This window comes from Syngnathus typhle, linkage group LG15 (assembly GCF_033458585.1).
Source record: "Syngnathus typhle isolate RoL2023-S1 ecotype Sweden linkage group LG15, RoL_Styp_1.0, whole genome shotgun sequence".
NCBI lineage: Eukaryota > Metazoa > Chordata > Actinopteri > Syngnathiformes > Syngnathidae > Syngnathus > Syngnathus typhle.
In genome coordinates, this window is record NC_083752.1 from 3,501,253 (window position 1) to 3,523,867 (window position 22,615).

At 49.5% G+C, this 22,615-nt stretch overlaps 1 protein-coding gene across 9 annotated transcripts; it reads right to left on the reverse strand.

Annotated features, from left to right (window-relative positions):
• Nucleotides 1-4: 4 nt before the first annotated feature.
• LOC133168333 (rho guanine nucleotide exchange factor TIAM1-like) lies at nucleotides 5-22,441 on the reverse strand. Of its 9 annotated transcripts, XM_061299821.1 has the most exons (30): nucleotides 22,339-22,441; nucleotides 19,741-19,851; nucleotides 16,207-16,252; nucleotides 15,987-16,110; nucleotides 15,326-15,882; nucleotides 14,915-15,195; nucleotides 13,952-14,221; nucleotides 13,654-13,888; nucleotides 13,017-13,189; nucleotides 12,490-12,714; nucleotides 12,062-12,247; nucleotides 11,249-11,401; nucleotides 11,087-11,161; nucleotides 9,618-9,788; nucleotides 9,431-9,535; nucleotides 8,855-8,936; nucleotides 8,625-8,711; nucleotides 7,791-8,015; nucleotides 7,286-7,392; nucleotides 4,284-4,499; nucleotides 4,144-4,212; nucleotides 3,939-4,064; nucleotides 3,754-3,862; nucleotides 3,504-3,683; nucleotides 3,204-3,419; nucleotides 3,073-3,131; nucleotides 2,890-2,986; nucleotides 2,680-2,767; nucleotides 2,349-2,524; nucleotides 5-2,274 (listed from the first exon to the last, which is right to left on the reverse strand). In XM_061299821.1, exons 5-30 carry the CDS (start codon nucleotides 15,873-15,875, stop codon nucleotides 1,829-1,831), a joined length of 4,707 nt encoding a protein of 1,568 aa, XP_061155805.1. In that variant the 5' UTR covers nucleotides 15,876-15,882; nucleotides 15,987-16,110; nucleotides 16,207-16,252; nucleotides 19,741-19,851; nucleotides 22,339-22,441; the 3' UTR covers nucleotides 5-1,828. The 9 variants fall into 9 exon arrangements, with proteins under 9 accessions (XP_061155805.1, XP_061155810.1, XP_061155809.1 ...); XM_061299826.1 differs by lacking the exon at nucleotides 19,741-19,851 and having other exon boundaries at nucleotides 9,618-9,785; nucleotides 11,273-11,401; XM_061299825.1 differs by lacking the exon at nucleotides 19,741-19,851 and having other exon boundaries at nucleotides 11,273-11,401.
• Nucleotides 22,442-22,615: the final 174 nt, after the last annotated feature.

The window sequence follows — 22,615 nt, forward strand, 5'->3', positions numbered from 1 at the left end:
AAAGTGTAAATGTATAAAGTTTATTGTTGTTGCTGTCATACAAAGGATAATACTCCACGTGTCGTGTAGCAAAAAGTACAAAGACGATCAAAAGGGGATTGTGTCTCACAGTTCCAAAATTTAACTGCTAAGTTAACTGCGTCACAATTATTTGTACAAAAAAGCGGCTCACTGTCAGCGACTGTCATTTTGTTCTCAAGCGCAAAACATAGTGAAACAGCGACGCCCAGTGGACAAGAGGAGACACTGCAGGGATGACGTTCAAGTAAACAAGGACCATTGCTGAGGTTTCAAAGGGGGCGTGGCCTACAAGATGGAGTGGATTGGCTTTAGCAATGGAGACATTCATGTAAATTGGGCCTAAAACACAACGAGAGGGTACTGTCAAGTGTTGCTAAGCTAAGCAGCTAAGATTTTGGTTTGCTTGCTACTTCCTGTTTTGCTTCATGGGCTCACATTTTGGCTATGGTCTGACTGTTTTTGCCCGTTCTGCTTTAACTTTGGCATGTCAACTTGTGTTTGCTCCATTGCCACTGGCTATCGGGTTCCCTCTTATTTTGGTGAGTGTCAACTGTCCATTTCCTGTTTTTATTCTTTTTGCCCTTGGTTCTGTAGCTTTTATTAAATGACATTCCATGACTTGAGTGGTTTACCTGTTTACTTTTGTGACGTTTTCTTCTTCTTGTTTTAGCCGATGACACCAAGCTGCCAAACTAATTTCAACTTTTGAGGCGTGTGAGGGTGCATTGACACTGCGGACTGTGTAGTAAACAATGAGAGCAGAAAGGCAATAAAGTCAACTGTATCTTTTTACAAATATTTCATATCAAAAGTGAGCATTTGGGTCTTATAAATATAAACATCCCGACCAATCAGTCCATCAATAGCGGCCGGGAACCACCTGCAGGCAAAAGTGAATGGCACGCAGCCCTTGAGTGCTAACAAAAAAAAATCAGAAAAATAGACAGGTTCAAAGGTTTTGTGTGGAAAAATAGACTTTAGGGCCCTAAAAATAAGTCATCTGGTCGTGCTGAAAAGCAACGAGACTTTTGCTGCTGGTAAACTGTGGATGTGGGTCTATCCTTCAAAATCAGCGGGGTTCTCCGACAAGCCTACAGCCTATTCTGGAAGCTCTGAATCGAGGTCGTCTTGGATCTCGACTACCTGGGACATCTGGCATCAAAATGGGAAAGAGATTTGGGTCTATCGTTCAAAAGAAATGGGCTTCTAGCTTTAACCGTATATTCGGGAAGTGGGAGGTGACAAACAACTTTGATCTTGGAAACTTTGGTCATCATGTATTATTGCTGGTAGACTGTGGATTTGGGTTTATCCTTCAAAAGAGCGTTGTGAATTACAATTCGTCGACTCCTGGAAAACATCACAATATTTGATGGCTGCCGCTTTTAAAGGAGAAGTCAGGTCGAAACACAATACTCTGATTAAAATCGTTCTATTGTCAATATTTATTCATATTAATATTTGTGAAACACTATAAACACCTTTTTTTTCTCCGTCTCAGAAAAAACAGGTGGATTTTTGCCGTATTCATATTCCACAACATATTATTGGAAATAAACTTGACTTCCCTTTAAAAGAACCTTCAAAAATAAATAGACTTGAAATGATTAGGGCTTTTGCTCTAACAGCATATTCTGGAAATTTGAAGTGAAACTCAAAACTGGATAGGATTCTTGCACTAAAGTGAAAATAGTGCTCATCAGTAATCCTCACGGAGGGGAAAGGCAGAAATGGCACACTCACATCATGGGAGGGTGTGTACCTAAAGAAGTGGCCAGCGGGCAGGTGTGATTGGCGTGCGCTGGCATCAGAAGACGTCGCTGTTGCAGCCAAAGTCGTCCCTGCGCACCCACACGGTGTCGCGCTCGGGCCCCCGCTGCGCCGCGCACGCCTTCAGCACGCCACGGATCTCCATGGCGTCCATCTTGGCGTCCAGTTCGCTGGTCTGCGAGGGCGCCGCTGTGCCGCGCCGTGACTTACAGTACTCGTCGTCGTCGCTCAAAATGTCAGTTTCCTTCACCTTGGTGCCGTTCTCGTACGGTTGCAAGTCGAACCGCTGCTCTGGCCACAGCTCCGAGGGCGCGGGCCCAGACGGCGCCGAGGGAGCGGCGGGGGGCACCGCAGGCGAGTCCGGGTCCCGCTGGTGGTTGTTGTTGTTGAAGACCGGGTCCGTGTCCAAGACCAGGTCCGTGTCAATGGTGAAACGGTTTCGCAACAACTTCCTGCGAGCCAGAGAACGGGACGGCGCTGAAGCTGCAAACACAAAACAGGAAGTTTAGTGACATATTTTATTTTGGCAAGCGTGCAATTTCAAGTGTTGGGGTCACCTGCTCGGTTGACAGCGGGCCTCTGCGCCCCCTTGAGGGCGTAGAGCCGCTTGCCCCCAAAGGGGACGTACTGCTGACTAAGGGGGAGCGACTCGGTCTTGAGCAGCTGCCTCCGCTGCTTCTCCCTGAGGATGGAGTGCACCGCATTCAGCAGATCCTTCTTGCTCTCCGCGGAACTGGACACAAAAAACGACCTCAATTGACGCTCATCTCTTGCAATTAATAAATCCGCTATCATCAATAGCAGTTTTATGAGAGGAAACAAAGAATAATTACTTTTCACGTTCATTTAAATCCTATGAATGACAAAGGTAATAAATTAAATGCAAACCTGCAGCACAACTGGAATGTTCTCTCGGGTCGCCCCTCGGATTCCGACCTGGTGTGAACTATCTCGCACACGGTCGTGCCTTCAGAGTCTAGAAGACAAAGAACACGTGTAACATACAATCTTAAAAAAAAAAATCATCAGTTAATTGCGATTGCTGATCTATTTTCCGATTAGTCGCTGAGCCAGCAAAACAGAATAGCGTTGACGTACTTGCGAGAGCGCGGACTTGCAGCGAGTGGGTGGCAATCATGTGTCGGAAGCGGAACGGATCGCGCTCATCGTTCATGGACGCTCGGTGAGCGGAGCTCTGAGGAGGAATCGCAGTGTAGTGCATTCATTAGGCAACAGGGGGCACTGGAGTTTCTCGATTTGAAAATGAACCAAGCTGCTCACCATTTTCTTCCTGTGCTTTGATGAGTCTTTGTAAACAAACACCACAGCGGTTTTGAAGACTAAGACACGGAAATAATTGATGTTTGAAAAATGTCGCGTCGGTATGACGTGATGATTTGGTCGACACTTACCAAAGGCGGCCAATTCTGGGTCCTTCTTGCTCTTTCCCAAAGACGGCGGAGGGTTGATCCAGACCACGCTGGAGTGCATCAGCAGATCCCCCATGGATAGGTCGCTAACCTCCTTCTGCTCGCTGATGAGCTGATCGAACACGGCGCCAAACTCCTCGTGCAGCTTCTGCATCTCGTTGATGTGACTCGCTACCTTGTTCATCGCCTTCATGGCCACTGGAAATAAAACACGGCACGTCATGTCGTGAGGTCCAAACCTCAAGCGAAGTCTCGAGCAAGCAAGTGTGTGACAAATCTCACTGTCCAGGTGGTAGTGCTCATCGCTGTCGGGGTCGGTGAGGGAAAAGAGCTCGCGGAGGAGCAGGGGGTACTTGAGGACCCTCTGAATGGGCTTGATGAGATACGACTCCAGCGTGGACGAGTGCTGCTGCTTGGGGTTCCGCTCCGACAGGAACGCCTTAAAGTCCGGGTCTGTTTTGGCTGGACGACACGCCACGATGCCTTTTTCATGTTGACGTTCAAAAGCAAAGGCTGAAGAAGGCGCGCTTACCTTTGGCCAGCACCTTGGGCACCTTGGTGTGGCTGGCGCAGAAGGCGCTGTAGATCTTGAAGCGGTCGGCGTAGTACAAGAACGAGCCGCCCAGGGAGAAGAGCACTTTCTGCGGAAACAAGCAGTGTATAAGTGAGGTCGAAATAAATGCACGACTCCTATAAAGCATCTTTTTTAATCACCACCTTGAACTGTTCCACTCTCTCCAGTTGGTCCAGATTGGGCACCAGTCGGATTCCGTCCTCCAGCGTCCTCAGAAACTCCACCTGGAAGTCCACCATCTCGCCCAGGTTGCCAAACAGAATGTCCAGCTAGGACAGACAAAAATATAGATTATAAAAAATAAATAGTCTGTTGGTGTGGCGGGGGTTCCGGCGGAGACGATCTTACCTCGTCCTGCGTGAGGAAGCTCTCCTTCTGCAGCGGCGTCAAGTAGCACTCGATGAGGCAACGCAGGTCCTGCACGGACGAGGAGGAACAAGCTCAGACGTCGCAACGAGGAGCGAGGGGGATGAGTGAGCGGGACACACTTTAACGTAAGTCTTCTCCGTGTCCACCAACTCGCTGATGACTTTGCGCAGCTTGTCGGCGTGCGAGAGCTGACGCTGAGCGCAGGACGGCGGCAGGGCCGACACCGGGCTGGGGGAGAGGGACGAGGAGGACGAAGAGGACGAGGAAGACGACATCGGGCGCTCGGCGGCGTTGCGGTGGCCGCGGTGGTTGAAGGACGACGTCTGCTCCGCGTTCTAAGGGAAGAAGCGCATGTGTATGATGTATAACATCTATGAAACCATGAACGGAGCTTTGACTCTGTTCATCAAACAAAGGTCGAAAACCAGAGCGTCAACTTTGACCTTTTCTCCAAATTGCACAGCGCTTCAAATGTAGGCTACAACCGCAAGTGACAGAAAGGCTGCAGAGGCGAGAACAGACCCGTCCGTCTAAGCGCATTTGCACGCCTCGTTGCTCGCTCGCGCCACGCTAATGACAAAGCCCATTTTCCGTGGTGGTGTTCAAACCCGTTTGGCAGCACTGCGGCATCTGGTTGCACGCGCGCGCGCACACAGATAAAACATCTTCCGTGAATCCAGTCCTCCACTAAAACGCAACAAACAGTCAAGCTAATGGACAAGGACACAAAACTGGCGTCAAGTCATTAACTGCTGCTCCCCTTTAGCGACATGCTAACACACGCCCGGCTAACACGAACGCATCCGACTCAAAATCAGCACGATTTGTCAGTGCAGCTCACCAGGTGTAAAACATCACAGAGCAACTTGGACGCCCACTTGGAGCTGACCCTGGTCCTCCTTTTGGACCTCCTGAAGACGGACATGCCGGCGCTCGGAGCACGGCTCAACCGCCCGTCCAGGTGGGAGCCGACAAAACCCCCTCCGACGTCCCAAAAGCCAAGAAAAGCTGGCCGTCCCGCTGCGAGGCGCAGCAAGCAAGTTGAGAACAAGCAGAGGCGTCTCCGTGAGTTGAGAAACAAGAGGAGGAGACAGACGGGAGGAGGGAGAGGAAGGAAGCACGTTCGCTTACTTGCTTATGTAAGCACCACTGACAGCAACAACAAACCAGATGAGTGATTGGATCAGCACTAAAGCGTCCCGTTAAAATCAACGCATAAACAGAACCCCCCCCCTCTTTTGTGCCGTCACCCGTCACGCTACTTCTCCAGAAACCTTTGCGCAAGTCCGCCGAGTCTTTTTTGCACAACCCTTCTTGAAAACGACCAAACTGCAATGAAAGCTTCCTTGTTGGAGGTTTGACTCTGCCTTTCATTCCAAAGTCTACACAACCTGCACAGACCACACCTAGTAGTGCACTTCAAACACACACGCAGTTACGTAATCAGAAAGCCTTAATTCCAATTGAGTGATGCACACGAGTGTGTGAGGGTATCTGTGACAGCTCATTAGCATAACGGGTAGGAGGACCGCTTGTTTGGAAAAACGATGCAAATTAAGTCATGTGTGGTGTCAAACAGGTAAATACACCAAATGACGAGTCTCGACGAACGCGTTACCTTATTCCCGGAGCAGATTCCACGCATCTTTGAAACAGCCTGCGGCTATGGAGCGAAGGCGTGTGTGTGTGTGTGTGTGTATGTGTGTGTGGCAGCAGTGCAGCGTGGTGGGAGGAGCTGGGAAGCAAGCGCCAACCTGTCGCCATCGCCACGCCCGCCAGCAAAAAGTGGGATCAACATGGATTAGTTAGGCATCACATATGCCAGTTCTTGGCTTGACGTGTACGAAATGAAATTAAACGTTGATTCAGATCAAGTGCTCACTTGACTACGTTTTTTTTTTTTTTTTAAAAAGCCATTTTGATCACACTAATTGAATTGCTGATTTCTTTATCGATTCAAATCACTTACAAAATGCTAAAAATCTGCATTTTGAAATTTCTTTAAAAATAGCTGGCTTTGTTAATTTTTAATGTGGTATGGTAAAATAAATGTAAAGAAAGAAAGGCATTTTTAGTAGTTCATTTGGGAATGAGGGCACTTCAAATGTGCTGCAAAATTAATTCATGAGGGCTCCCTCTAGCGGACAGGCTATGACAGTACAAGCAACTGGCATGCTTGCACATTAGGGAGAAAAAATAGCAAGATTTTTGAGAACACACTAAAGATGATAAATTAGCCAGCAATGCCAGTCATTTTGAACAAATCACATTTTTAATTTCAAAAGCCTCCAGGTTAAAAAAAAAAGAAAAAAATAGAAATGACAGGCCGACTGACTTTCTCCTCTGAGAACGACGACAATCAGCACTATCATCATCTCCATGATTGCTGTTATCCCAAGTGATTACCCCCCCCCAACCAGCCCCGCCTCCCTTTCTCCCTCTATTTTATCACATTTGTCGGCGGCAGTGGCGCTTTTGTCTCAAATAATGAAGCTCTTCTTCGCACCAGACACTCGTTTGTCTGTGCTAAATGACACAATGAAGCGACGACAGAGTCGGGGGATAATTAAAAACGGTCTCGCCTTTGCCGCCGGGTGAGATGAGGTGAGACAAAAGCAGGGAAGGGAGAGGAAAAATGTGGCATGGAAAAAAAGAAGACCTGCCAGGATTTTGTGTTTGTTGACAGACAGCATCCAAATTCCTAAATCCTTTATGCTAATGAGCAGCCGAGGGGAAGAATTTTCAAATCTAGAAATCTCATTTAAACACACCGTTTACATACAATTCACGCAACCATAGCACAACATTTGTTTCACGTCCTCTAAAGTAACAGCTGTCACCATGGTGACAAAGGAACCCGAGGTGGCAAGCGTATCCGGGCAAAAGGGGCCCGCCGCTATTCTGCTAGCCGAAATCATCACAATGCTGAAGCGCTGATGAGAGGCGACGGGCTCTTGATTAATAAATCATACGCTTGTCTCACACCTGGCTTTTGTCTTCAAAAGCCTCACTTGACAGCCAATGTCTGGGTTTGGGAGGCCACTTTTGAGTGCCTCGTTGTTGCCGCTGCATTGCAAGCTAACATAATCCGCTTGAAAGGCGCTATAAACATCATTCCTACCTTGTGCACATAGATCTTCTCTTCAGGAGGATCTCCCGGACTCTGCGGGACCCCCTCGTCCAAAGTGTCATCCACGGTCAGACCCGACACGTCGTCCAGGATGTCCTCTGTGGATGCACGCATAAAAATGTTCACATCAGTGTGCTTGTGGTATTAATAAATATATTTTCAAGGCAATTTTCTCCTTTTGGATACATCTTTGCCATTATGAGTAAATAACCTTCCAGCTGGCGTGTTTACTTCCGTCTGTCCTGACATGTGACAGCATCTCATGAATATGTATTAGCTTGCTGTATGTTAATTATTAAAAAAAAAAAAAAAAGACTAAAAATCGTTGCCCTTGCACATAGATGAAGAGGACAGGTATTAAATTAGTAGTAGCTGTCACGTTGCTTTCACGAGACCATCTGGAAGGCACATTGACGAGGTCAGAAAAGTTAAACTTGTCAACTCCCCCCGCCCCGCCCAAGATGCATTTTCAAAGCCTTTTGAGGGACTTCCTGACCTTGGCTCTGTGAGAAGATGTCAGTGGCGGTGCCAGCGGCGGCGGGGTCGGCGTCGCAGCGTCTGGGAGGCGGCGGCGGGCACAGGGTGGCGGGGTCCAGGTGGGGAAGGGCGCCCACGCTCAGCGTCAGGGTCTGGCATGCAAACGCCGCTCGCATGTCGTCCATCTGAAGGGCGGCGGCCGGCTTGCCGTTCAACAGCAGGATCTCGTCACCGGCTCGTACACCTTCAGGGAAGACACGACATTAATTCCTTTGCAAAATGAAACTTTTGTTTCTTAATGGACTTCAAATGTCATTGAAATCATAAATCGCTACCATACCTTGAAACCCGAAACGAGACTTGAAACCCTACTTCGAAATCTATCCTATTCTCTCGCCACCCGCGCACCGCAGCCAATTAGCAGCCAATTAAGACAGACAGCTCACCTTTGTGCGTGGAACACACACAAACACACACATCCACTTTTCTATGTGTACACAAATGACACATTTAGCCTCAAGTCGTGACCTACTTGTCCGCAATGGGAAATGTCAGCTGTATAGTGGAGTCTTTATCGGACTGAAAGAAATAAAGCCCCCGGGCCCCACTGTGCGGCCGCTTTGTGTGTGCGCGTCTGTGTGTGTGCGAGTCTGTGACTACATTAAGAGAGACGGGGTTGGCGTAAAGCCTGCAGAGTTGGCCTGGTTTTCTTGCGTGATCTCTTTCAGTCTCCACACATTCTCCTCAGTGGATCAATGGAACATGCTGGCTGACCCACTAACATTGTGTGCGTGTGTGTGTGACTCAGCAAGCTGTGAAGCCTAGCATCATGCTAGGCTAGCTGTCACTGTACCTTTAGCAGAGGCCAGTCCGCCAGCTTTGACGTCAGTGATATGAAGCCGCTGGGTGCCTTCGTCATCTAGAACAGACACTGAGAAACCTGAAGACAGGGGAAAAAAAATCAACTTGAGATTCTAATTTGGAACCCTAATGTCAAAACCAAATTCCGCTTGAAAACTTTCCGGAATCCCCAAATCAATCCAATTTGAAACGAAACCGTTGCTTGAGGCGAAGCCGACCTACCGTAGCCCAGCGTGCACGAGTCGGCTCGGTCGAACTGGATCAGCCGGGTGATTTTGGTGCAGATCTCGATCTCCTGGTACAGCTGGTAAAAAAACACAAGAACTCATCACGCTTGGAAACAAGCTCATGTTTTATTCAACATTCTTGACGAGGCATTTGTGAATCAAGGTCATGGGGTCAGGGTGCGTGCGTCAAGATGTGAAATGAGAAAGTGATAAGCGTGAATGTTGATCAAAGAGGATGAAGAACACATCAGGCGAAGGTGAAAATAGGCCTTCAACAACACCACTGAATAATGCTGAGGCCCCGTAATGTTCATTTGAGATAACAAGCGCAACAAGCTCATTTGCATAATTTACCACATACGGTACACATGAATTTTAATGAGAGAGAGAGAGAGACATCGTTGATCCACTTAACAAAGATCTAAATGTGTTAAATGGGACTTCAACGTGTTACGACATATGCTGAATCGAGGAAATGAAATTTGAGGCTTCTAGTCAATAAAACGACGTGATGACATCCGACCAACTCAAATGAAATCAAATGCGCCAAAAAGTCATTTTAACGTCTCACCACATCGTAGACGTCCTCGTCGTGTTTGGGCACGTAGAGGAGCGTGCGGTCATCCACGGCCACCTTCAAGCGCAGGTAATGACCAGAAGGGTCCAATGTGTGTTTCTGCAGGATGACAACAGTCCTGAAACACTTCTGAAGTAACACACGGGAACCTCCAAAATGGAGTTAGAATTCCCATGGTCACCTTGCAGACGGCGCTGAGGACCTCCAACGTCGTGTCACCGGGCTGCACCACGGCCAAGATGGGCTGGTCGCCGGGTAGGCACACCCAGGAGGGGGCCAGGTTCTCAGGGAGCCACACCTCATTGTCCAAAGACAGCTGGGGAAGACTTTTCACCGAGCTCTCCCTCTCCTTCTGAAAACATAGACAAGTCAGGTTTCCTGGAGACACTTGACACAGTGTATACAATTATTTCCAGAGATAATACATAACTATTCAAATTAAAGGGCCCAATGGAAGACGCTGGTGGCCTCAAGCATCTGTAGGTCTAATTACAAAATCTCATTTGTCATCCCCTTGAGCTCCCGTGGGGCTCTGAGCCCGTGTGTGTGCGCGTGCGTGCCAATCTGGCAACCCGAGCCGCATCAACAGGACCTCACACGTGGTGATCTTTCCGATCATATCAGGTGACAGCTTCCACAGATGTGAACGTGACTGTTTGGCTCTAGAATCTGTTTTACAGTCCTACGGCCTAATAGGTCTGAAAAGGCTGCCATTTTGTGTTGAGGAGGCCATTTTGGTGCATTTGCAGGGGTCCTTCAAATAGGAATTTTGCTCGCCATTTTGCATCATTATTTTGAAGCTTAGCTTAAATAGGGTCCTTTCAAATATTACATTTGATCCACATATAGTAGACCGTTGGGTGAAGAAATAACTTCAGATTTAGTTTTTGGCAAGCCAAGTTGGCAAATTGGGCAGAATTGCTGTAAAACAAATGTTAAACAGGTTGGCTTCACAACGTCTTGACAATTTATCCCCTAAAGTCAATTTAATCTGCAACATGAAATTTCATTTTCTATCAGGAATCGCCCCATAAAAAAAGTTTCAACAAACCACACCCTTAAAATAGACAGGACGTCATCCATTTAGGTTTGAAGCAAGCATTTAGATAAGGTAAAGATCAAAATGTCCCTCAGGCAGACAGCCGGTTGATCGCCTTCGGGACCCGTTAACTTTAGCTCGCCCCGAGCGAAGGAAAAGAAGAGACGAGAAGGTGCCAACGAGGGATGAGGATGTGCTGTTTGACAGGCTGAAAAGACGGCTGGGAATGGGAATAATTGCATTACGTGCGGATCAGACGCCGAGCGGTTAGCGAGAGACTTAATCTGGCAGATAGCGTCAAGTGAAAGACGGGACCTCGGAGGAATGCTCTCGGATGTGGAAAGGTTCAGCCGTAGTTCCCCATAATAAGCCAGAACAAAAAGAAAAGAAAAAAAAAAAAAACACAAAAGGGATCTGACTGAAAGGAATTGGGGAAATGGCAGCATGCTGCTGCTTTTGGCCTCTGGGCAGTGGGGAAGCTTGTAAGCCGTTAAACATGCGCAGACTCATCAAACGCTCCAGTAGGTACAGGAAGTGGCAAACATACCAAATTAAAAGCTGAAGTGGTGTTAAACCACGTGGAAATAGGAGAAAATCAACTCCAGTCTTACAGATTTGTCGCTGGCCGAGTCTTCATACGTTGCTTCAGTGGGGGCTTTGGCCGGCTCGACGCCGTCAACAAACACCTGTGAAGATTTAGAAAGTACGATGAGCGTATCGACGAGTACGAGGCGCTCTACAGGGTAGTTTGGCGCGGGTTTGTAAAAGTCCACCTGGGTGACGGCGGGGTGCGGCACCTTGGACTTCCTGCGGGAGGCGGTGTCGATCCCCCAGAGCGACGAGAAGCGACTTCGGCGTTTGCTGAAGGTGCGAGAAGGTGTGGCTTGCCCGCGCCGCTTCACGCTCAACTCCGAGCGCGCGGATACCTGAAAGAAGGCAAAAGTACACTTCATAAATTCAAATGAGACTTTTTACACTACTTCATTCACTTTTCCACGTAAAACAAACTAGAAAGATTTTAATGTCAACAAAAATATCAAATATATAAAACAAATGAAATCGCCCATATTCAAATATAATGCATTGTTGTTCTTATATACAGAAATGCTCGAATAAAAGATGAGCAGAAACATTAATATACAGCACCGAGCGTTGGCAAAGATTTGAAAGCTTCACAATTATGTCTGCAAATAAAACGGACGTGAAGGGGGGGGGGGGGGTGGGAGATCAATTGCGTGTTGATGTCTGACAGTGTGAGACAGCGTGGGGGTGGGCAAGTTAGGGGGGGATATGGAGACAAAGAAAAGGAAGGGAAGGATGGAGGGAGGGAGGGGGGAAGATGGAGGTTAGAGACAGAGACTTAAGCCTGTTTGGTGGGAAAGCGCCTCGGGGACGCTTCATATTGATCTGCCAATCAACACCAACAAACTGTCATGTGTGTGTGCGCGTTCTTTGTTTCCTGGATAAGATTCTCCCCTTTCCCGTAAAACCCACAGCGTTGACTTAAGTGAGCCGCATGCTGCTTCACTGAGCCATTATGGGATGGCGTCACGACCCGGTGTCGTTAACACGTGTGCGAGTGGTACCAGCGCGTGGAAGGAGGACACGGAGAAGATCCCGAGGCGTCCCATGGCCAGCTTGGTGGGGCGCGAGGCGAATCCCAGCAGGCGCTTGGGGTTGGGGGGCTCGCCTCCCTGCAGGCTGGCCAGGTAGCAGCGGCAGCGGAACAGGTCCATGTGGAAACGCTCCAGATTCTGCTCCCACAGGAAGATCTGAAGCACAAAAGGCCACGGTCGCTTGAACGGCAAGAACAGAACATGGCGCCTGGGCTCCACAAGTGAGATGTGGGAGTGATGACGATGTCCAAGGCAAGGTGGGCCGTGGGAGGTGAAACACACAAAACGATGATAACACAGCAAATGATATCACGCTTCTCCAGACACACTGCTACACTATTGAAGACATTCTGCCAACTTTGCTGTTTTTCCAAAATAAGCCATTTGGGCCTGCCTACCTGCTCCAGGATGGTCTTCCTCTTCTTGGCGTCGGTGACGGTGGACAGCTGCATGTCTCCCATCTTCTTCATCTTCTCGTCCATGTCGATCTTCTGCTCCAGCTTGCGGATTTCGGCGCGCAGCAGGCGCACCGTGTCGTCGCGGTGGTGCTGCCGGGCCAGGGCGGCGGCGCACGCCGAGTGGATCGCCGTGATCCAGTTCTCCAGCTCCGTCTGAGCTGACGTCTGAAGGGAGACAAAACGTACGGCGTGACGTTGCAATAGAAACCGGTGGAAATAATGGATGAGATATTGATATTGTTGTTAAAGTCAGGTGGTATGCAAATGAGGTTCGGGTGATAGCGGCGGCGGTCGGCCAGCTTAATAAGATTCCTTCAGGGTGTCTTTGTCCTCCATTTAGTGAGTGTGACAGGTGTCGGCATACAAATGGCAAATTGTCACAGCTCACAATGCTCAGCGACAGCGCGCCCTTTAAGCACGTCACGTATGGACGTGCTGCACATATTTAAGGCGTGACGTCCTCGTACCTGGAAGAGGAAGGCGTCTCCGGCCGAGTTGCTCAGGCAGAAGACAAAATCCTTCTTGGGGTGTTCCGGAACCGCCTGCACGATGGCGTTCTCGGCCCAGAGCGCGTGTTTGGGAACGCTGGTGTGGTCGATGCCCGAGCGACCGTCCGACTCATACAGGAACAGCGTGCAGCCTGCAGAGCATGCAAAAAAAAAAAGAAAAAAAACCACCCATCAGTCACTGTAAATTGATGCTATTTTTTCCCCCCAATCTAACAAATTTGTCACCTCAAAATAAACATCAATCAAAGATGACAACAAAAATAGTTTTCATTCAACTTTAGTCTCGAGATAAATAGTCTTTCTAGCGGTTGCAAGTGGAATTACACCCATTATAAATCGAGAGCTCCACCAAAATAGAGTAGCCCAAAAAATGTTGCAAAGGCAAATACAGTGTCAGTGCGTCCTGCGCACGCCACAAGAAGTGATTTATTCATCTGCGTGGAGATGAGGCAAGCCAGTTGTTGTGCATTTCACGAGGATCAAACGGATTAGACAAGGATGCCGGCGTGAAATTAAACGAGGCGGAGGACAGAAAATGGAAAACACCGAAGAGCCGCAGCAAACAACCCCGCTCAAGGTCACGCGGGCTGAGTACCTTTGAGCGAAACCCAGTAGTGTTTCCATTTGCGTCTGGTGGCCGGCTCAACCTTCTTGCTCTTCTTGTGGACCAGGAAGTTCTTGACAGCCAACGCGCCCGCCTTTCGTACCGTGCTGTGGGCGCAGGCCGACGCCACCGCCGACTCCGACGGGTAAGCGCTGCTGAGCGTGCCGCTGCTCTGCTCGTCGCTGACTGCTGAGCACACCTCCAAGCGGTCCTGGCCTCGGTGTGCCTGATGAGTAAATATTTAATCATCAATCACTTGATAGTTCACCAAAGCACAATTCAAACTGACCCAGACTTGATTGTCCAGCTCCTTGCGAAAGTTCTCGTAGACGCCTCCGCTGCTGCCCCGCGCCTCCGCCACGCCGGCGCTGCTGCTTCCGCTGTCGCTGCCGTTGTGGAAGAGGGCGCTCTCCATGGCCGAGTACACGGAGAAGGACGCCGACATGGCTTTGCAGCGCCGGGACAACGGCTCGCCGTCCGCCGCCGCCGTCTCGGCCGTCACGCCGTCAATGCCGCTGTCGCCGTACTCGCTGCCCTCGCCCAGCGCGGATGAGATGTCCTGTCAAGAGGAGGATGCAAGTCGTAATTAGCTAAGCTGAACCGATAAAGACTTTTTTCCAGGGTACGAGCGGGGACTGAGCGGTATGCCAATTTGACAATAAAGCAATGGTAGTACATCACTCAGCATACAGGAGCAGCTTGTTGGTACAAACACAATGTGGCCATTTATGTTATATATATAGAATGTGTGTGTGTTAACATTTAAGAGTGTGCGCCTGTGTTTCCGCTGGAAAGTTTTCCACGAGAGGTTCAGTGTCCTCTCCTCAGAGGTCGTCTTAAGAAACTGAGACTCTGTTCTGTTTCCTCCATGTTTTGCCGCCTTGTCGTCTATTTATAGCTGCTGTACTCTTCCCCCCGACCCGACACACACACACACACACGGACATGTCTGAGTGAATTTGTGATGAGCACTTAGGGTGCAGCTTAGGCTTTTTGGGAAGGAAGCTTCTCTTGTTGTGGACTTTGCTATTAATGTGACGATGACACAAAGTGACTGTTGTTGCTTTAACAAATCTCCTGGTGACTTTATTGAGTCAATCAGCAAAGACGAATTCAATGAAAAATTAAACAAGTGTGCATCTTCGGTTTGGAATGTGTACAACCCTGGAGGGACAACATACACATAATTAAAGCAAAAGTAGTTTAAGCATTATATAAGTAAAACATGAAATGAATAAAAAGATTGTTTTACCTGCGTGGTTTGCGCACGGCGTCCCTGAAAAACAGGCCGCTGAGGCGGCACCGGCGCCGAGCCAAGCCCCGACGGCCCCTCCGAGAGGCAGTGCGAGCGTCGGCAGGGGAGCGTGAAAGCCACGTATGCGCCGCCGCCGCCGTCCTCCTCGCTCGGAGACGTCGGCCCCGTCTCGGCGTCGTCGTCCTGTTCGACTTCTCTGCGGCGTGCCCTTTGGCCCCTGAGCTTGGCGCCGTGGTGGCCGCACAGGTGGTCCAGCGATGAGGCGCGCTCGGCTACACCTGTCACACGCATCGGTGCATACATTCAAAATATGGCATTTCATTTTATTTCTCCAGTGCATCCTGGAATTCAGCATGAAATAAATTAGAGATGCTGGGCTGAGAACTATGATGTAACTAAATTCCGCACCGTTGGGTCCTCTGGGCTGTCGGCTGAACTGCTCCTCTTCCTCTTCTTCCTCCTCCTCGCCTCCATCCACCATCTCCTCCGTGCTGGTCATGTGTTCCTGGCTGAGGTCCGACAGCGAGAACTCCAGACTGTCCTCCCTCCACATGTCGGCCGACTTGGAGCGCTTCTTCTTAAAGCTGGACGCGTCGTCACCCGGCGCGAGCGAGGCAGAGGCGTCGTGTTCCTCGGGCCTCAAGGTCATGGCCACGCGCTGAGTCCAGTGCGGGTTGGCGCCGAAGCGGGCCAGGCCGCCGGCGTCGGTGTCGTCGTCCGGGGCAACGTCCAACGAGCGCGGGATGCTGGGCGTGCTGGAGGAGCGTGTGGACGCCTCCGAATTGCGGTGGCGCTCGGGCTGCTTGGCCGACAGCGAGTGGCGAGGGCGGCGGGCCGCCGGCCGCTTGGAGGCCGACGACAGGCGGAACGAGCGCGACGACGTGTGCTTGCGGGAGAGATGTCCGGCGGAGACGCCGTGGAAGGCGTTCTCGCCATTTTGGCTCTCCACATTCCCCATCGTGCGACTGCAGATTACATGGCACTTTTATCACCATTTTGACTGAATATTTGACTTATTTTCAAAAATATACGATAACAAAATAATTTGACACTTTGCAAGAGTTCCGACCTGATGTCAAGGTCTGGGCCTTAGCAGCATCTCAGCCTCACCATCTTGCAAGCGCATCATTCTCCGCGTTACGCTGGCAAAGCGGCGAGCGCAACGATTAAGACGACGGGGAAGACCTCACGTCCTGCATGCCAAAACAAAAAAACATCAACAAAATATTACAAAATTGAGACATTGACCTCAATAGTGTCTTAAAATGGGACATTTGTCAGGTGCTCACCTCTACAACGTTGTCTCCAAAGCCTCTTTCGAGTAGTCGGCTTGACCTAAAACACGAGGAAGACCCAAAAAAAAAAAAAAAAATAAGGGATAAAAGTGAGATGCATGTACGCAGTAAAGCAAGTCCTAATGTCACACCACACCTCTTTGAACTACACCCTGGAAACTCGCAGCCCCACCACAAAACTTTCGGGCATGTGCGCACACGCCAGCCGCTTTGCAACCTCGCCGGGAAACAGCGGCTGAGCGCAGCGAGCAGAATGAAAGGATGAAAGCGACTGTGATGTCACGTGATGCAAACGATACGTAATAATTGAAAGGCAGCGGCGAGCGGCGCGACATCACTTCTGCCGTGCATTACGTGACACAGCCTTTAAATTAAAGAGGGAACGCTTGAAGGAAGTGAAATCATGCAGCTCTCAAAGCAAACGTCTTGGAATGTTTGTTTAGCTTCATGCTAACAAACAATGGAAAGGAGCTTAAACACAGACGGTGGCGCAACACTTGTAGACAGACAATATCACAATACCGCAAGGCATACTATCTTGATCCTCTGCCAAGAGTTCATTTTTACTTACTGAGACGTTTTGACCAGCTTTGTGTAGGTCTACGTTATACTGCCACCAGGTGGCCGAGCCACATACACCAAAATAAGTGGCACATTTATCACTAAATTAAAACAAATTTCAAGGAATGAAAACTATCACTTTTAAATGAAAGAGAAACACACAAAACAAAACTCCTTGGCGGAGGTCATTTGGTGAAGAAACTAACACGACCCCTTGAGGCCTTTCTATTTCCATTCCTGTTCATACCTGTAATATGTATAAAGCCGTCTGAGTACACAAGAGTAACAGTCTTGCTTTCCGTCTCGGTGTTGACTCTCTTTTTGTTGACTTTCCTTTGCCCTACAGCGAGGTGTGTGTGTTTGGGGGTACGCAGCTATGAATAGAATGGTGTGTGAAATGGAAGCAAAAGCGAATGCTGTGTGAGGGGGTGAGGGAGGTTATTGGTGCTGAGCTTGAAGTGAAGACAAGTGGTTTTGCCTCAGCCTGGCAGCGGACTCACTCGATCGTCTCTTTGTCATGATTGCTTTTGCCGGACGTTGGAATTTTTAGCAGCGACACTTTGCAGGTTGGAGCGTTTATGCACGCAAGCTAATTACAATAACTTCAAAATAACATTCGGGCAGGTAGCAAAATGCAAACTGGCCGAGTCTCCCTCATCTATAAAACAAAAGGAAACGGTGAGTTTAATTTGTATTATTCTTGAATATCTTGGGCATGCTTCTTGACTGCCTTTTTTTTTTTTTTAAAAGATGCGTTCCCAAAGTGAATCACTCTTGAATACCGACAGTTTGCACTCCACCCACAGCGCATAAATCATCATCACGAAGAGGTGTGCATGACTCAGTGCCGTCGCCTCCTGAAACAACAACAACAACTTGTACCATCTGTGAAAAATTTGAAATTGCTTTGACAGGGCGGATGTTCTGCTAAGTGGTTGTTTAAAGGAAGAGCTAAATGCTAATTAGCTGGTAAGTCATAGTTAAACTTTTAACTTTGGAGATGGTGCCAGCAGCCGGTACCAAACGTGCTAGTTTGTTTGCTAGCTGCACCTAGCCCTGCCTGGAAGTTGAAATGACAGCACTAACAAGCTGTCGTGAAATGAAATGGTTTGAAATACGAGACTGGCAGGGAGACGTTTTTTTCCCTGACCTCCGCGTGCACCTTTGGGTCACTTTGCCCCTCACAAAGTCGTAAAAGCCACTGACGTAGTCCCTGGGCTTCACCTGCCCTCGGGGCTTTTCCTGCACCTTTGACATTCCTCACATAGTTAACTCCTCAACCTATCCCCGCCCATTGAAGCAAGTAGCTGAGGTTGACGCTCTTTCTCTGGAAGGGAGCCGCAATTCCTGAGTAGAAGAAAAGTGGGATCTGGGGAAATTTCAAATTCAAGATCAGACACGCTTGTAGGCTCGCTAGTTCTCAATTAGCATAGCATCATGACATGTGCGTCAAAGAGGCTCCACGCCCACACTCGCTCTGTCTGAGACATCAACGGTTGGGTTTCCCGGACGGGAGATTAGTTTCTTATTCATGCCTTCGGGATCTGACGAGCCGTCACAAGCGCCAATCGTCCAGGCTACCCAGCCCTCGCAGCCTCCATTCCTGACGTCCCCGCTGCTTTAATCAGACCGCGTTTAAAGCTTCATCGGCGCTCGGCGTTGAGTGGCACAACAAAGCTTCTGGTTTCCACATAAAAGTACAAAAACACGAGGCGGGATTAGCGTCACGGAGTTCGAGATGCGCAATCGCTGCCAATTGCTGTCGACGAGCCAAGCCAATCTCACGGGAAATGGGAGTGACAGCCCGTCCTAAATCCCGATGGCATCGTTTCCCGCACGCCATTTCGGTGCATGGCGTGTCATGTGGTGTTAAAGGCGTGCAAAATCCTCAGCGAGAAAATTGCGGCCAAAACGCGACAGCATGGGCCGAGCGTATGTGGGAGCATCGGGCACTCAAATTTTCTTTGACTAAAGTGGGAAGGGGATACAAAACCACAACTTTTGAGGCTATCTGAGGATCGAGTGCTAACGATAAGCGCTAACGACCGATTCCCTCCACTCTGCTCCTCAAGTGGCGCTAACCTCATTAAAGACGCTCCGCCAGGAGATTACGTCGCACGCTTCTCAGCACAACCGACTGCCATCTGCGCTACGGTACAGTTGGGGATTACCATAATTTAAAGTAAAATCCCCTCAGGCACTAGTGCGAGGGTGGTGGTGAGAGGGGGGGGGGGTGGGGGGGGGTTCCGACGCTCCGCTAACTCAGCGCAGATCCGACAAGACAAACACCAAAGATTTAAAGCTCCGCCGATGATAGAGTCACCAATTTCCCGGCTCGGGAGGTAGTAACGGTGGCAGCGTGAACGATCAATTACTTGGCTGTTGAGGTCGGACCGGACCAGAGGCGGCAAAGCGCGGAAGGAGCAAAGTCCCGCTCTGTTGGATTTAGCGTGAAACAATCTCTCCGGCGAAACTCGGCGAGAAAGGATACCATATTTTAATCCGCGGTATTTTCACACGTGAGAGCTTATCTCGGCAAATCCGGGCGACTTTTAACCCCGCCGCCAGCCAGGCAGGTGCGCTTGTCAGCAAAATGCGGGCCTCGGTTTCATCTGAAGAGTCGGCGAGATAACAGCGAGGTTGAGTGGCCCACAGCGTCGGATAGCAGGCAAAAAGGTAGACATGACGGATGGTGCTGATGGACTGATGAGAGGCTCTTAGAGGGGGGAGGGGATGGAGTTGGGGGTGCGCAGGTAGACTAATGAATGCTGGATGGGGGAAGGGGATCCGTGGATAATGGGGTTCCTGTCTGTGCTAGTGACTGCTTCCATGTAAATTTACAGAATAGTCACAAAGAAGCAAGAACAAGCAATGAAAAATGAGAAAATAAACGGAGCTGTTCCTTTGTCGCCAGCACTAAAGTGTGTGTGTGTGTGGGGGGGGGGTTATCTTCGCACGTCCCCGCACCTGAGTCAACACGGCTCTCGCAAACAAATCCAAGCCGAGACAGAGGACAATGCGACGGCGAAGAACTCTCGGTGAGAATGTTGCAGACAAACGCCGTCCAACCGGAAAGACCTGAACACAAATCAGTGGTGCGTTGGCAAACTTAATGAGGTATTCTCTAATGCAGGCGCCGGCCGTCAATTTTGCAAAAAGGGAACGTGAGAACAGTCGCACGTCCGCCACCCTTCTTTCTCTTCGGCACACATCTGCCGCTTTCGTTGTGTTCATTCACCGGGCGAGCGCCTACGCCCAAGATCATTATGATACCGGTTCGACTAAATACTCAGTGTTGGGTTTCTGCCTTCTGGATTTCATTTGAACATGATCCCACTTTCACTCACGCGATTGTATTTGTTAGCGACGGGGCTTTGACACGATACACAATTCTCCGATTTGTACCCCGTGGCTAAACGAACAGGACGTATTGATTCCTAATTTGTCCATCAGGATTCCCGGACCGCCTCGGTTTCAAGATCTGACGGGAAACTCAAATCAGCAACTTGAAGTCTTGGTTCAGCGCTTCACAAAAGCATGCGGGATGTTGTCTTTTTAAAGACGTCTTGGAACCAAAACCAAAAGTGGATGATGTTGGATCCGGGTCAGTGGTTCCATTTCCTGATGGCGAGCGCTCACACACGCTCTGGCTTATTGTCGGGGATGGTTCGCCGCGCTGAATGGAGCGCATTAGCGACCTGCGTGAGCTCAATGTGACACTGACACCCAATGCGAGGCCTTGGGGTGAGGGGGGACAAAGGCAACGTGACCCTACAAACACACACAGGAAAACAAGTGTGGCATGATCAAGCAATAATGAATGGTGAGGCTGCATTGCAGCGCTTCGCATCACTTCCAGGTCAACGGGCAAGAGGGAGGGAGCGCCAAGAGGAGACCAAAGTCCCTTTCACGCGAACACTTTCGACAAAATGGGTGCATCGGGGACAGACACATACGTGCGTGCTCTAAGGCGACGCCCATTAAAGCTAATGAGTGGACGCGGCCGGGCTGTCACGCTGATGGACGGAAACGGAGGCGGGAAGGAAGGATGGCAGGAAGGAGGTCAACGAGGAGGGTCAAGTCCATCGTCGTCACAAGCAGGCAAAAAGGGGGGAAATGAACGAGGGAACGCACCCCTACGCTCGCGTTAACGAACACACAGAACAAACATTCCGGCGCATCACCGCCATCGACTGTCAGTTCCGTCCAGCACGCTTTGTGTAGGAACGCGCGCACACACACAAACTCTGCTCGATTGCGTGTGTGCACATGGTGGGCGGGCGGGGGGTCTTCCTATGTTAGCCTTTGCTGAGCAGAGGGGGGAAAAAAAGAGGGAAGAACATGAAAGCCCGGAAAGACGAGCTCATCTTCCTCCGCCAATATGACTTCACTTACAAGAAATATGTTTCGTAATAATTTGTCATTGGCGTTGTTTTTATTTGCCAGCATCACTCCGCTCCGCTCACGATGCGTTCAAGGACTGCTGAGTCGGTCCATTTGTATCCATGGCAAATGTGGATTTCGCAAATGGACCTATTGTAACATCAAAATAGACGGATCAGTGATGGATTATCGATCGATTGTGTAAAGAGGCAAAAGTACCCGAAGGCAACAAGCTCGCCTCGTCTATTCACACGCGCAATAGGTGACTTCGCAGCGGGGGCAGAGTATCAAAGTGGGTCACTCGCTACACGCGCACACACACTTTTACAATACACACACGCGCCACGGGGCTCGCCTCCTCGAGTCCCATCCCCCCCCTCCCTTTACACACACACGATATTAGCTCGACTGTACGCACACAGAGCACATGCTTGTGTCAGTGCGCACACACCCACCCACCCACACACACATACTCATTGACGGGGGATAATCAGAGTGTGCGAGATAATGGCTTCTTTGCCTCCGTTCTGCAGCCCCGGGCTTCGGTTAAGTCCAAAAACAAAGTGCGCACGTTCACGCGCACTTTTGGACGGACGTACGCAAATACACTTAGGTTTATCCGCCACTATAAATCCTTTCACGGGTCACCTAATTTGAAACACAGCGCTACAAAGTGACCAGGAAGTGACACATTTTCAATATAACAGTAAAGTTGGGGGGGGGTTGAATAAAGAGAGCATATCCGCTCTATTGATTGGTACATATCAATGCATGTTAAATATCAGGATATGTTGACGCATAACATTTGTTCAAATGTGAGTTTGAGCGACCTGATGAGATGGATGGTGTTGATAATATTGGATTCAATAAAAACACAAGAAGTACGGAATCAAATGGAATGCCCAGGAGGTGTATCAGGAGAGATGTCAGTCAATGGTGCTGGCGGTTAGTTGTTATCGTATGTGCCTGTGTGTGTGAGTCACTTTTAAACATGAATGATTGATAAACGCTCGGCCCACTGAGCATGCAACGTAAATAAATGAATAGCGGCGCTCGTGCCTTCACGTCGGGATTATCCAACACACATGGGCTCGAGTCAAACGAACACATATGGGTGAAAAGCCCTAAAAAAAAATAATAATAAAGTGGTTGAAAATAGAAATAAAAAGCATGCGGCCGTACCTCAGTGCAGCGGTTGCCCAAGACGGGAGAATCCAAGCGGTAGTCCTGCACACATTAAAGCGCACACATGCTGCCTCCTTGCACGCCCAGACTTGACTGAGAGCTGTGTGGAGAGAGAGGGAGCGAGAGAGAGAGAGAGGGGGGGGGGGGGGGGTTAGTGTGTATGAGAGAACCCGCCTACCCACACACACTTACACACTCCTCCCTCAATTCGCAGTGGACTGCCAGCATGTGTGTGTCTGTCCTCCCTTTAATTGCTGCTCATTGGCCTCAAGAC